A 15,930-nucleotide genomic window follows, 5' to 3' on the forward strand; every position below is an offset into this window, starting at 1 on the left:
CACCATAGAACCAAGCCAGACAAAGCTGATTCCTCCGGAGAGCCTGGAATTCTCAAGAGCAGGCGTTGCCAAGGGACCACACCGATGTTACCAACACGCCAGAGCCCCAGGGCTAGAATTTTCTAACCGCCGCCAGCGGTTAAAGGCGCGGTTGTGATAGGAAGAGGAGGAGACGGAGAAGAAGCCCAAGCCCGGGAGTAGCTCGACCACACGCGAGGTCCCAGCCGCAGCTGTCTTCACTTTCGTTTCCCTGGGATCCGAGGTCCGTAGTCACCGCGGTTTCGTTTCCGAGGCGTGGTTGAGGGCGCGGCTTGGGGGACCCATGGCCCTAGTAAGCCGCCCTCGAGCCCCACTGTGGCTCGGGCGACTGTCGCGGAGGCTGTGCGTTCGACACCAGGCCTGCATGGGGACCATGGCTCGGCCGCGGCGCTTCACTGTAGAGCTGCCTGATTGCTCCCTGACTCACTTCGTCCTGGGGGACGCGGCGGGCCACAGGGATGCAGGCCTGGCAGAGCTGCTCGGGCCCCCTGGGCGCAGCTACGCACTGTGTGTGCCACTGGTTCCAGGCGAAGGCTGCGGGCCCCGGGTGCAGGCGGCCCGGGTGCACCAGCGCCTGCTGCAGCAGCTGCGCCGGGGTCCTTTGCAGAGGTGCCAGCTGAGCAAGCTGCTGGGCTACGGTCCAGGCGATCAGGCTGGCGAAGCCCAGCATGGCTTCCTGCTGCGCGACCCTTGCGACCACCCAGACACCCGGCGCGACTTGCTGCAGCTTCTGGGCTCGTGCCAGGAGGCGGTGCGCCCGCAGTTGGCTGAATTCCAGGCCGACTCCCAGGGTTTGCTGTGGCAGCGTCTGTGGGAGTTGCAGGGAGACAGGCAGGTGCAGGTGGACTGCGCATGCGTCCTGCCGTCACTAGAGCCTCATCTACACCCATTGCTGCCAAATCTGCTCAACTCTGCGGTATTCCAAGACAGGGACGCTGCACGGGCTGTACTGAAGGAGGTAAGAGTTCTTTCCTTTCAGGGCTGAGTGGAGCTGGGGACTCTGCACTTTGGTTGGCCAATCAAATAATTTCCGCCTGGTCTGTTTATTCTTATTCAAGAGCCAGGTAGTGTAGGCCAAACGGGTAGGCTCTGTGTTAGACACTGGTGCTGCCTTCAATATTTCACGTGTAGGTTTCTGTCAACTTAGTGTCCCGTGCATCGTGCATCCAACACCTAGCTGAGCAATGTTTTCTGTTAATATATTCTCAAAGGCCTGCAGGGGGAGTAAAGAGTCCCCTAGAAATCAGGAGAAGGAAGTCAGTCAGATAAAGGGACACTTTGCTTGGCATTTGCTACCAATCTGGGATCTTGGGGGTGCAGGAGATACTACGTGCATCAGAGAGTGTAAGAGGGTGTAAGTATTCAACTGGTTTGTGGGCCATATGCGGCCCCTCAACTGCTCAAGCGCTCTTTGCTTTTATGCTTCCACATCCCCAACACATACATACCTGTCATCTGTAAGTGTTCCTGCAATGGAGGGCAAGGGATTTCTAGCACAGTCTCCAGGGAAAAGCCTAAGGTTGTGTTACATCTAAGCAGTGTCCGGGGCCTACTGGTTTATGTAGTTAACACTGCATTACAAGCGGTGGGGCAGGGCTAGCGAGTGGTGAAAAGCCTGTGGTCAGCTGATCAGATGATCTATCAGTTAAGCGCTTTCGGCTTGTTTCTCCAACACTCTGCCTCAGTTTCCTTAATCCATAAGGTGGCAATAATAGAAGCATTCACACAGATTGATCAGTCTAATACTTACAAAGCTCTTTGGAGTGTGCCTTGCTCGCAGTGAGCATACCGGTAAATGAAAGTGGGCCTCAGATGGTCTTAGGGGCATGGGATGTGGTGATGAATGGTGAGGAACTTCAGAGTCTCAGCAAATACTGCAGCAGCAGCTTTGAGCATTTTCCCCAGCCTTCTGGGTCATTAGGAGCATGTGCACCTTTGGTGGGGGAAGGGGGTTGGTGCAGGTGTACTTGTCTATAGGGTGGTTCTAGTTCCCCAGGCCTCCTGTCCCCAGCAGGACCTGTAGTTCCATTGGCTGTGGATGGAATTGCATGTCTACTTGCCCTTCCCATAGGATAAGCTGGCCAGTGAAGGATTGAGACTGTATAACCCAGATAATTGCAGCCTTTTTTTGAGCCTGACTCAGCTTCTAAATACTAGGATCCTGTGCTCCAGGCATTGTGTTCAATTTGGAATAGGCCTCTTTAGCATTGGGCAGTGGTGCCTTTGGCAGATACAGGTTCTCTGAAGCCCCAGTACTTCCTTGCTCATGCACAGATTTTTTTTTTTCTCTACAGTGCACATCCTTTATTCCAGAAGCCCGGGCAGTGCTTGATTTGGTGGATCAGTGCCCAAAGGAGATCCAGAAAGGGAAGTTCCAGGTCATTGCCATTGAAGGACTGGATGCCACTGGTAAGCAAACACTTACCACGGACTGAGTGGTTAGAGGAGGTCCTTCTTGCAAAAGCAAATGCCATACTGTGAGTCTCTGTGCCAGGCTGACACTGGGACACAAGGAAGAGTTAACAGAGCTTTCAACGGGTCTCCAGAGGACACAGTGGCCATACCCAAGCTGTATTCTAAGAACCAAGATTAGATCTAAGAGCAGATTAGGCCTTGTGGACAAGGAAGAGGGAAGCATTGTCTGGGAGAGGGGCAGTGCTTTAGCCAACAGGTTATGTCCAGAAGCCACAGGCCATTAAGAGGCCTCTTCTTAGAGAGTACCAGGGAAATGAGGCAATGGAGACTTCCTGAGCTGCTCAAGAGGAGTCAGAGTATGGAGATACGTTCACATTGTAACCAGAATATTCAAGCCAGGGGAAGGCTGATGGTGATGGACGCTTCAGACTTCTCCTGGGTTTCTTGAACGGATGCAGACTACTGGCTTGCTTATTTATTTATTTATTTATTTATTTATTTATTTATTTTTGGTGGTTGCATTGCTTTTTTTTTTGTTTTTTTGTCAACTTGACACAAATTAGTCATCTGTGAAGAGGAGACCTCAAATGAGAAAATGCCTTTCTTCATCAGATTGGCCTGTAAGAAAGTTTGTGGAAACATTTTTTTTTCTTGATTGATGATTAATGTGGGAGGGTCCATCCCGCTGCTGTTGGAGGTGCCACCTAAGGCAGAGGGTCCTGAGCTATATAGAAAGTATGCTAAGCAACCCAGGAGGAGGACCAAGCCAGTGAGCAGCATTCCTCCATTGTCTCTGCTTTAAGTCCTGCCTGTTAGGCTCCTGCCTTGAATTACTAACCTGCCTTCCCTCAGTGACGGAGTGTGACCTGGGAGTTGTGAGATGAGAGACAGTCGTTGCTTCCTGATAATAGATTTGATCAGTTGCAGTCACAGCAACAGAACACAAACTAGGGCCGCAGTGCTGGTGTTTGAATTTAGGGATTTCACACATGCTAGGTAAATGTTTTACCACAGATCCACGTCCTTGGCTCCAGACTGTTATCTTTAATAATTTCAAAGGTCCATTCCTCGTGGGCACCCCTTGTGTCATAGTAGCAGGGGGTTGGCTGTCATTCACTGTCCTGGCTCTGACGGCAAGTCATCCGGTGGGAGAAGTGTGTACACGACCTTCAGCTGGCTCTCATCACTGAGCCAAGACCTAGTCCAGGTTATTTTCAGCCACAGCCAGAATTTTAACACCAGCTGTCCATCTGCCAGGGGGTATTTATTTATTTACTTTTGATAATTTATTTTGTACTTAGAGATAATTCACAAACCTTTAGCCTCACACCCCTGTGCGCGCACATGTGAAGTTCAGAAAGTTATAATGGAGAGAGGAGAAAGGCATGGCTACTGCATCCTGGGTTCAGCCCCATCACAGAGGCTCCATTACCTTCGCTACTGCTCAGTGACTCAGTGAATGCTCTTCTGTAGAGCTGAGAGTTCAGAACATGGTACATCTTAACTCTTTTCTCATAGCACACACAGCAAAATGGTCAGTACTGTTGGGATCTGCCTGAAAGGACCAGAAGAAGAGTAAATGAGCAGTCGGAGATGAAGCCCTGCTATCTTGAGTGTTAAATATGATAGAGGGGAAAGGCTATCAGTATAAACAATTGGAACTCAGAGAAGTCTGTCAACAGCATCTGCCTAGGATAGATTATGCCTTATCATTGTAGGCCTGTGCTTCATACAATGGCTGGGATATCCAGGGCTATGCAAACAGGAGAGCAAAGATATACCTAAATATACCCTAAAGGAGGGACTTGAACTCTGATCTGTCAGACCCAGGAGCTTCAAACACCAAGCCAAATGACAAGCATAGAGTAGCAAGCATAGTGGGGGCATCAGGGGAGAACAGAGTGGCCTTTGGAGGATAGTTGAGAAGAATGGCCTGTGGCAGATGGACTATAAGGCTGGAGCAGATGAATTTTAAGAGGAATGAGCAGAAGCAGAAGAACAATGTGACCAGACCCAGAGGGAAGGAGGGAAAGGAGAATGTCTTAGTTAATGTCTGATGTTTTATAAACACCATGACCAAAAGCAACTCAGGGAGGAAAAGATTTATTTCATTTGATAGCTTGCAGCCCATCAAGAAGGGAAGGTCAGGGCAGAACTCAAAATAGGAACCTGGAAGTAGGAACCACAGCAGAGGCCATTGAAGGCATGCCACTTATTGGCTTTCTCCTCAAGACTTATTCAGCCTGCTTTCCTATACAACCCAGGACGTTACAGGTTAAAGACATCTGCTCTTCCCTGGTTAATTGGTTAATGTTAACCTTTGAGAGGGCCATGGCGGCTTCAGCTAGGCAGTGTTCTACTTCATTATGTCCCGTAGGTAAGACCACACTGACACAATCGGTGTCAGAGTCTCTCAATGCTGTCCTCCTACAGTCGCCACCCTCCTGCATCAGTCAGTGGAGGAAGATCTTTGATGATGAACCTACTATCATTCGAAGAGCCTTTTATTCTTTGGGCAATTATCTCGTGGCTTCTGAAATAGCTAAAGAATCAGCCAAGTTTCCTGTTATTGTAGACAGGTGAGTAGCAAGATGCCTTCTCTCTAAAATGTGAGTCACTCTTTCCTTCTGCATATATCTTCAGGTGCGCCATTGTGAACATATATAATGATTACAAGAGGAATACTGTCTATGAGTTATTAACTACCGACATCATGCTAATACCTGGAATAGTGCCTTGGGTAGATTGGAATCAGTTTCTGCAGTTAACCAATAAGGAATATGGGTCTTAAAAGTTTTGGTCATGGTCTGGAGAAGTAGCTTAGTGGTTAAGAGCACTGACTGCGCTTCCAGATGTCCTGAGTTCAATTTCTAGTAAACATATGATGACTCATGACCATCTGTAATAGGATCAGATGCCCTCTTCTGGTGTGTCTGAAAAGAGTGACAGTGTGCTCATATACATAAAATAAATAAATAAAATCTTTTTAAAAAGGTTAGGTCATAACTTGCACACATATTACTCCTCTTACCAACATAATCAACAACAGCCTCTAGTCTAATGCAGTGGGCCTATCCTGTGGACCCCACTGTTTCCTTTGCCTTTCTGACAAGAAGTTCTGAAACTATTGAAAATTAAGGATTGAAAGTGGGCACTTATAAGATGCAGACAATAATAGGACTTTCAATGATCACCCAGCCTAAACTGGCAGTCAGCTTTGGAAAATCTTCCAACCTAGGAATGGCTTTATTTTCTTTGAGAGCTTAAGTTTCTATGGTAACTATGTGATGTAGGTGATTCTCCTTTGATGTCAGATAGGAAGCTTTACATCTATTCACTTTATATTAGAATAAAGAATCTGAATGCAGCCAAAGCCTGGGGGATGCTTTCACTAATAACCCTATGCATTTGGGTCAGCTGGGCCCCACAATGAACACTAAATCCTGATGGGTAACTTAAAATTGTATATATAATGCTTGACACCTCTGTCCCTTTTGCTCTAAGTCATTGTCAACCATGGTTATCTTTGATTCTGTGACATTATATCTGTATCATGGGTGAACATCTCCCAGCACGAGTAGAGTCTACCACTAGGCAATAGCAATTTCATATGGAAACCACATCCCTCCTGACTGATCCCAAGTTTATGGTCAACTAGGCCATATCTAGTCCAAGACTGACTAGCTATGGCTGTATCTTGTATCTCAACATTTTCGCCTTTCCCATACTTAATATTGACACTTATGTCAGTGTCCCTAAGGGCAAAACTAAGAATACAGGTCCCTCTGTCATTCTGGTTTAACTGTAGTGACAGGAACCCCTTTCCTGCTTTTTACCATTGGTTTTGGTGACAGCATCTGGACTAGACGTGTTGGGACACATAGAGTTGAGCCCCTATTCTAGTGATATCATATATGTACTTATTTCTGTTAATATTATCCATTTATATATGCATGCATGCATCAATAGCCATAAGAAACATTATTTATTGCATACTAATAAATGCCATTCATTAGCAGACACAAGGAACACTCACTTATTGAATACTGACCATGTGCTTGATTTTATAGTTTTCAGGTTTGAGAATATAGAGGTAACTAAGAAACATTTCCCACTCAAGGAATGCAAGCTCTATGGGGGAGACAGGCTCTCACACCTGAAACAATAGCTGTGGACCCCAGTAAGCAGTTCCTTAGTAGAGTCTCCTCCTGAGTGTGGGGAGCTGAAAAAGGAACATATGCTCTGTGTGGGGCCGTCATGGAGCAGGACTGTGAAGGCAGAGATGGGACTTTGCTATTTGAGGGTATCACCTTGCTCGGAGACAAGGTGTGAAGATGGTTCGTGGTCTAAGCTGGGAGGAAGGTCCACCCCTCACAAGGAGACAGAAGCCTTTTCTATGGGTGGTGGATAGCTGATGGAGTTCTAGAAATAGCGTGCTGGATTCCTTTCCATGTAGGACCATGGCTGTCTTTTCTGGAGGCTGCTTGGCTTGGTCTCCTCTCTGCTTAATTACCACTGCATAGTCAGACAAGCAGACATTTGTAAAGAGATGCGGGGTCTTGTAGCCTCTATTCCGTGAACATAGATTTCATGGACAATTTGAATTTGGCACAGCATGGAAAATTCTCAGGCCTGCCATATTTCACTAGCGCAGGATATAACATTAAATACAAAGGCACTACTGAGCAGATCTGTCATCCCTACGTTACTGCTGCATCGAAGTTAGTGTATTGGTGGGGCTAGAAGGGTTTGACATCTGTTATTATGGTATATGGTAGTTTAAATCGAATATATGATTTCATGACTAGTCCACCTATTGCTACTGTTGTTGACTCTGATTTTTGTGTTTTCTACATTAAAAAAAAAAAACAATCCAAATGTATTTCATTTGTGTGGTGCTGTAAAGCCTTCAGCAGAGCCAGTCTGGTTGGACTCTCATCCTCAAATAGTGTTTTAACTTCTTCCAAAGATGAGAGCTTTTTCTGCCTTGTTTCTCAGGTACTGGCATAGCACAGCCACCTATGCCATAGCCACTGAGGTGAGTGGAGGCCTACAGTACCTACCCCCTGCCCACCACCCTGTGTACCAGTGGCCAGGAGACCTGCTGAAGCCTGACTTGGTCCTGCTGCTTACTGTGAATTCTGAGGAGAGAGTGCGGAGACTGCGGGGCCGGGGCCAGGAGAAGACTAAAGAAGAGGCTGAACTTGAGGCCAATAACATGTTTCGTCAGAAGTAAGTGTCCCTGGGGTGATATGAGTAGAAGTCCATGTAGTCCCTGAGACAAGATCAGAACTGCTGTAGGATGTGAGTGAAGGGCACGGTTCTAAGCCATTCTAGTCCCTGTCACACTGTGCTTGTTATCATCTGGCATTTGCCTTGCCACTTGAAAACAGTGGGGTTTCTGTGCCAGCAAGGGTGGGACCTTGATTAAGACCCATAGTTTCAGGGCTAGGGACATACTCTGTCAGCTATGAGCTTACTGTACAAGCGAGAGGACTTGGGTTTGACCTTCAGCAACTGTTTTAGTCAGTGTTCTCCTGCTGTGAGGAAACACCATGACCATGGCAACTCTCATAAGGATATGCATTTAATTGGGACTGGCTCACAGTTGAGAGGTTTAGTCCATTATTGTCATGGCAGAAAGCGTGGTGGCATGAACGCAGGCATGGTGCTGGAGAAGAAACTGAGAGTTCTACATCAAGAGCCATAGTCAGGCAGCAGGAAGGGAGAGACCCTGGGCCTGAATTGAGTTTCTAACCTCAAAGCTCACCCCAGTGACAAACTTCCTCCAACAGGACCACACCTCCTAATCCTTCTAAGCAGTGCCACTCCCTGGTGACTTAGTATTCAAATACATAGCCTATGGGGGCCATTCTTACTCAAACCACCACATGTCACTCTCCAGCCCCTATAGGCTTGCAACCATATCACAATACAAAATTGCATTTAGTCCAACTTCAAAAGGCCCCATGGACTATCTCAGTCTCAACACTGTTTAAAAAGCTGAAGTTCCAAGTCTTTCCAGAGACTCATTTAGGATAAAGTCTGGGCCTCAGTTACCTTCTCTGCCATGAGAATTAAGATGGTCCCTCCCAGTTAACTCGAGTATAAACTGAGAAGAAAGGACCAGGACACGTGACTGGCAGGTAATAGGTTGTCAGTAATTAAGCATCATTGCGGACATCATTCTTCATTGAACAAACGCCACTGAATATGTTTAGGGGCAGTGCTGGCCTTCAAGGTGAGTTAGATAGGGCTTTGCTCCAAGCTACAGTAACAAGGTAAGAAAGTTGCTTTTTCAGGATGAGTTGGGTGGGGAAAGAGACTGACCTCTCCCCTTTCTCTCTGCCTCTAGAGTGGAAATGACATACCAGCGTATGGAGAATCCAAGCTGCCATCTGGTCGATGCCAGCCCCTCGAGAGAGATAGTCCTGCAGAATGTTTTACAGCTGATCCAGAGTACTGGTCGTTAATTGTAGTTGCTCTGGCCAGGTTCCCCATTACAGCAGAAGAGAAGCTGTGTGATGCATCAAAAATTATCACTTGTCATGCAGCTTCTTAGATTTAGGTGGTATAAGCATACTTAGTGGAAAAGACTGGAGACTGAGCAGTTTGCTTTATTTCTGACTGACTGAGCCAGCCATAGCTGCTGATTCATTTCTGCCTGGCGATGTACCAGCTTCTTGGGATACATTCTAACACCGTGAATTTCTGATCCTGTGGTGAGCCTGCTGGAGGACTTCCTGCAGCTGGAAGCTAAGGATGTCAGCTTTGGCCCATATTGATCAATTGTGATGAGCTAGCCTCATTTGTTTTTACCTGAAACCCCATAACTAAGGATTGTTACAGAGCCTAGTTGTTCCTCGGAGTTATTCATGGGTGCAAAGAAGCCATTGATCTTACTTCAGAGGGTCAAGGAACACTTTGGACAGTGCCCTGAGTGAGCACCTCAGAATTGAATATATGTGTGTCCTGGAACTGCAAGCACTCCAAGCCCCTCTTGTTCTCGTTTGCTTGTCTGTATTCCATTTCTCAAATCTGAAATCTCGTTCTGAGTGTAATGAGCAGACTGCACTGATCTGGATGCATTGCACTTACCCAACACACCAATTTGTTTATATTGATGTTTACATCATGTGTTTCCTCAGTGTAGGAGCTGTGTGTGAGTCACACACACAAACTGAGGCCAAGGAGCTAAATGCAGCATTTGCTCAGTGTTTTCATTACACAAATTTAATTTATCTTAATAAGCACCGTGGATTCTGGAACGAGACTTCATGGTAAATTATCATGCATTTTGAATGTCTTCTGATTGCATGTGAAGTCAGCTTCGAGGGCTCTTTAGATAGAGAATTGGGCCCTGGAAGAGAAGCCTGGTGGCTCTGTAGCCTTGAGTTAGTCATTTAATATTGATAATGTCAAAAGTTTGATCTGAAAGGGGGCAGTTGGTGGGCTTCCAGAAATATTTACTTGGGAGACTGAGAAAGGAAAATTGAAAGTTTTAGGAGTTAAGTTCAGAACTAGCCTGGGCAGTGAGTGTAGTGAGACCTTGTCTCAAGATAAAAACTACGAAGTGGACTGGGGGTGAAACTCCATAGTGGACCACTGTACTGAATATTCTATCCTGGGGTTCAGGCCCTGGGGTCCATTCTCAGTACCATAAGAATGAAAATATAAACAGAAAAACAAATAAGCAATTAAACAATAAAAGGAATTAAGTCATGTTTGATTGTAAGAAGGTGGCTGGCCCAGATTGTTATTTAACATTCCAGTTCCAGTGTGGATGCCTTCCTACATCATTCCGATCCCATGTCCCATTTATTAAGAAGGATCTATCCTCAAGTAATAATATTAAATTTACAAAAGCCTTTACCTTAAGCTTAACCTATAAGATTTAATGTTAACATCTTAATATTTTTCACTTTGGGACTATGTATAACTTATAAATAATGTGCCTATGTATATACATATATACATATGTTGGCTTCTGTAGAACATATTTTTAAAGCTTATAAATAACATTAGAGTTCTCTGTAATGTGACAGCTACTTCTTGGAAGGGTTTTGTTCAAGCCTCTTTGAAATGACTGCACCAGAGGCTGAGAAGGAAGTCTTAGTGCTCTCTTCATGAAACCTGACAGTGAATAAACTTGCTCTGACATTCCTAACCCTATTTGTCATCATGGCTGTGTGACACGCTTGTCAGAATATCTCCCAGCAAGTTCGTCTTTCCATGGTCAAAGGTTCTTATGTATGTGAGAAAGTAGAGGCTATGGGTTTGGGTCTGAGTTGACTTGGTGGTCGATGGACTTTGGTGAGGGAGGATTTGTTTCAACCATCATTTTCACACTATAAATATCAAAAGGATTTTTAAAATTCCATTCTTTGTACAATGGAATAGGTATATGATTTACATTCAATAATTTAGGGGTTCCTGCCAATGCCAAGATACATAGCTCTGCTCACCATAAAGTGAGCCATATTCTTATTCCATGATGCCTTCTTTCACTCTTAATAATGGCTGTTCAACATAGCACATGGCTGTTAAGACTACAGGGCCCAGGTCTGAGTTTTTCATGCATGTAGATGTGCCTGAATGGCGGGGTCTGGTAGAAGGAACATGAGGAATATCAAGTGGATACAGCCCTTTTCTCCTTCTGTCCCTGCTGTGTTCAGGTAGTAGCCAGGAGTAGATCTGCAGAGGGAAACAGAATAGGTGTAGGTGTGCCGAATGAAAAGGTCTTTATTGCTCATGGGTACACAAAACCGATGGGAAGTAATGCTCATAGGTCTCAGGTACCTAAAGTGTAACTTGTTGTTGTTTGCTCTCCCACTTTCATGTGCAACCACTTTCCTACTGTACTAGTTAATATTGATTGTCAACTTGATAGGATCTAGAATCACCCAGGATACAGATCTCTGGTCATGTCTACATTGGAGATACTTGAGTCAAGCAGATCCACTGTTAATAATGGTAGCATTATTTCTTCATATGGGATCCTGGGCTGGCTGAAAAGTAGAAAATGAGATAAGGACTAGTACTCATTGCTCTCTGCTTCCTGACTGTGGATACAGTGGGACCTCATTCTCCTTCCGTGTTTTCTCACCAAGATGAACCATATATCTTCAACTATGAGCTGAGATGAGTCTTTTCTTTGTTAAGCTGCCCTTGTCAAGTATTTTGTCTCACCATGGGAAAAGTAACTAAGACCCCTGTTAACAGTCCTAAATGGATGAACAGGCTCCTAGACACAATCGAATATCTTGAAACCCCTTGCAGCTATGTGAACTTTAGTACACGGTCTATTGATGATGTGTGATCAACAGGTACTGATTATACCACTCCAGGACTGTTGTTTGGACAGAGTCATGCTTGAGTCTGTAGTGCTTCTCTGTCTTCTGCTAGTTGGAGGACAATCAGAATTGGAAGAGATGTTTTGGCTTGACAGAGGGGAGTTCTAGGTGAGGTGATAGAGTGCATCTATCAGCTACCCTTGAGCTCTATGGGAGACCAGCACACATTTCACTGTGTAACGGTCTCTCTCTCTCTCTCTCTCTCTCTCTCTCTCTCTCTCTCCCTCTCCCTCTCCCTCTCCCTCTTCCCTCCCTCTCTCTCTCACTCTCGCTCTCCCTCTCCCTCTTATTCTTATCACTTAACAGATTGTCTTCCTTTTGAACAAATACCCAATTTGCCTTCATTTACACTATAGTGAGTTTGTCTATCTGACCTCTGAATTGCTTCAAACTATAGCTCATAAAGTAAATGAATCACAAAATGCTATTTGACATGCACTAGGCGCTTGTGAAGAGAGTTGATAGAAGAGACAGCCTACCTGACAAAATGGATGACTAAGCTTAGCTTTGAGAACTGGATGGTCCTCCTTCAAACTGACTTTTATCATACCCATTTTGCACAGTAGATAAAAGAATGGTGCTCAGAAGATTCCAAAATGCATGTTCATCTCTTTCCAGTGTGGTCTCTCAATTTATGCCAGTAATACACCGACATGCATTTTCATCCTGGATGCTACATTGATTTCCTCAATCTTTCACAATCTCTTATATTGAAGCAAGAAAGTCAAGATGTAAACACGCTTCTGGTTGAAAATGATTTGTTACTTTCTTTCTCTACATCGTATTTTTCCCATCTTTGCCCGGATCCTAGATGGCTAGAAATTTTGCAAACAGTGAAGAAAAAGGAGGCAAGGCGGCCTATAGCTGCTGATGAACACCAAGTGATGACAGTCAACAGAGGCTGAAAGAGACAGGAGAGGATCCAACTAGGACCTAGGGTTTATTTTAAACTACCAGGTTCTGTAACTGCAAGAAAACACATTACTTTAAAAAAAAGTGTGTGTGTGTGTGTGTGTGTGTGTGTGTATCAAGGTCAAAGGGCAACTTTCAGCAGTTGGTTCTATCCTTCCACCTTTATGTGAATTCCAGTTTTTGTGTTGTATGTGTTGGTTCTCCATTTTATTAGTCTTGTTATTTTAACATTATTAATTCAACATTTCCTCTATTATTGTTTCTGATGAAAAATTGGCTGTAAGTCTTCTCTTCATTACTCTGCATATAACCTGTCATTTTATGGCAAGTTTTCTCTATAATTAAATAATTTGATTATGCTGTCCAAATTTACTTGTATGTTTGAAGCTGGGTATATGGATTTATAGTTTTATTTTCTGAAAAAAAAAATCAAATAGTTTTTCTGTCCCTCTTTCTCTCTTTGGAACTTTTCTCTAGTCATATATGCAGTAGATTGCTCAAGGTGACTACATGCAACTGGTAATCTTATTAAGTTTTGTAATTCTTTTTTCTCTTTGAATTTCCCATTTCTGGTTTCTTGTCTTGAGGTCCATTAGGTTTGGGTGGTACTTCTGTAATTACCTGTTCTCATGTATTTTTTTTTCTTTTATTGAATATAGATTCTTTTCTCATACAATATATCCTGATTGCAGTCTCCCTTCCTTCTCCTCCCAGTTTCTCCCCACCCCCTCCAATCCAGATTCACTCTTTTTTTGTCTCTTATTATAAAAGAACAGGCTTTTAAGAGATAACAACCAAATATGACAAAATAAAATATATAAAATGAAGGAAAATAGTGAAGTTGGAGATGGCAACCCAATAGGAGGAAAAGACTATCGAGAGTAGGCAGAAGAGTCAGAGACCCAATGATTCTTAGTTTTTACAGTCAGGAGTTCCATAAAAATACTAAGCTATTAGCTATAATATCCATATAGAGGACCTATTACAGACCCATGTAGGCCCTGTGCTTGCTGCCTCAGTCTCTGTGAGCTCATTTGCACCTTGCTTAGTTAACTCAGAGTATATTATTTTTAGTGATCTCTATCTGTCTTAGGGTTTCCATTACTGTGAACAGACACTATGGCCAAGGCAACTCTTATAAAGGACAGCATTTAACTGGGACTTGCTTACAGGTTCAGAGATTCAGTCCATTATCATTATGGCAGGAAGCACAGCAGTGTCCAGGCAGGCAATAGCTCTGGAGGAGCTGAGAGTTCTGTATCTTCATCCAAAGGAAGTCAGGAGCAGACTGTCTCCCATGTGGCTAGGAGGAGGGTCTAAAAAGCTCACCCCCATAGTGACCACACCTACTCCAATAGGGCCACACCTACTCCAATAGGGCCACAACCTCTAATAGTACCACTCCGTGGTCCAAGGATATTCAGTTTACTATAATCCCTTTTGGCTCTTACAATTTTTCTACCTCCTCTTCTTCAGGATTCCCTGAGCTCAGAGGGAAGGTATTTGACGGAGACCTCCAATCTGGACACTCTCTCTCTTCATATAATGTCTGGGTGTGGGTCTCTGCACCCACTCCCATCTGTTGCCAGAATGGTGGTGCACACCTTTAATACCAGCACTTGGGATGCAGAGGTAGGTGGATCTCTGATTTCAAGACCGGACTAGTCTACATAGAAAGTTCCAGGCCAACCAGGGCTACACACATATGTTCTCAGATATTTTTTGTTGGTAAATGGTCACACGTCATTTGACCTCACTGAGAAGCTGGCTCCTGAAAATGGAGTGCCCATCCTGCCCCTCTGACCCTTCAGATACAAGCATGTTTACACCAAAGACTTCACCAAATCTTCTTGTATGAGGATGAATCGACCTCTTAACTCTGTGACAGGGAGGACAGAGAACAGCAGAACAACCTATTTTACAGTTTATGTTGCTAAAACATCATGACCAACAGTATCATGGGGAAGAAACTGGAAAGTTTGGCTTACATGTCCCAGTCACTATTATGAAGGGAAGTCAGGACAAAGTCTCAAGTGAGGAACTTGGAAGGCAGAAGCAGATACAGAGACCATGGAAAAAGGTTCCATGCCAGGACCATGTTGATGACTGGCTTCCTCCCCATGGCTTGCTCAGCTTGTTCATTTTTTACACTCCCAGGACCACAAGTCCAAAAGTGGCATTGCCCATAGTGATCAGAGCCTTCCCCTATCAATTATCAACCAAGAAATGTATCACAGGTCAATCAGATAGAGTCATTTTCTTAATTGAGACCCCCTCTTTCAAAATGATTCTAACATGCCAAGTTGACATGTTAACCAATTAGCACACAGCCCAGGAGTAAAATCATGTGTCTTTGGAGATAATTAGACAGTAAACCATTCCGGATAGAGGACACCGCTGTTTCCCCTGTGGCATAAAGTGCCTGCAGTGGAATAGAGGAACCAGAAGTCCAGCCCTGGGAAGCTCAGAGAGAAAGCCTTCTTGGAGACTCTCTAGCTGACCTCATCAACTTCCTCTGCTGGGTTCTGTGGGTGATTGTGCAGTCCACAATGTGAAGATGCCTGCACCTTCTTGATTTTTATTTTATTTTTTAACTAGGAAGCCTCATCAAGGGAACACTCTTCCTCCCAGGTCTACCAACTGAGAACTCAAAAGCCTTCCATGGTTGATTTCGATTGGATGGTGTGCACGTCAGGCTCAAAAGAAACTCAGGAAGGATGGCTAATTGCAGTGCCTATAGCATAACAAAGAAGAGCTAGCTGGCCTCCATGCTCCCTCAGCATCACAAATACCTGTTACAGAGTTCATGGTGGTATCCTGGCTCTTCTCAGCTCTTCTCATGCCACACCCTACCCTAAACTTCTTCAGCTAATGGGCTTCCCTTCTTGCAGATTCTGATTACTATATAATCCTGTCATTTTGGTCATGCTCTCTCGGCACCTCTTTCCTCATCCTCTCTTTTGTTTTCCTCTCTCCCTCTCACTGTCCTCCCTCTCTCCTTTTGTGACTTGCTTCAGTTTGCTACTTCCTTTTTCTACACTGGACACTTCCAGATTCATCTGGCTGTACTCAACTTCCTATCTGCAATAAAAGTAAAAAACATTCCCCTCAACCATACCTTGGAATGGTCATGTCCTCATTTTATACAGAGAGCTATCAAGTTGATCTCTCTCTCTCTCTCTCTCTCTCTCTCTCTCTCTCTCTCTCTCTC

General features: G+C 44.6%; 1 protein-coding gene across 1 annotated transcript; it reads left to right on the forward strand.

Annotated features, from left to right (window-relative positions):
- The first annotated feature begins 191 nt into the window (after positions 1–191).
- Cmpk2 (cytidine/uridine monophosphate kinase 2) lies at positions 192–10,621 on the forward strand. Its single transcript, XM_028768825.1, has 5 exons — positions 192–997; positions 2,334–2,448; positions 4,832–5,033; positions 7,453–7,686; positions 8,810–10,621. The coding sequence occupies exons 1-5, from the start codon at positions 323–325 to the stop codon at positions 8,925–8,927; spliced, it is 1,344 nt and encodes a 447-aa protein (XP_028624658.1). The 5' UTR covers positions 192–322; the 3' UTR covers positions 8,928–10,621.
- Positions 10,622–15,930: the final 5,309 nt, after the last annotated feature.

The sequence above is a fragment of the Grammomys surdaster genome, unplaced genomic scaffold, assembly GCF_004785775.1.
Source record: "Grammomys surdaster isolate TR1022 unplaced genomic scaffold, NIH_TR_1.0 188, whole genome shotgun sequence".
In the NCBI taxonomy this organism is placed as follows: domain Eukaryota; kingdom Metazoa; phylum Chordata; class Mammalia; order Rodentia; family Muridae; genus Grammomys; species Grammomys surdaster.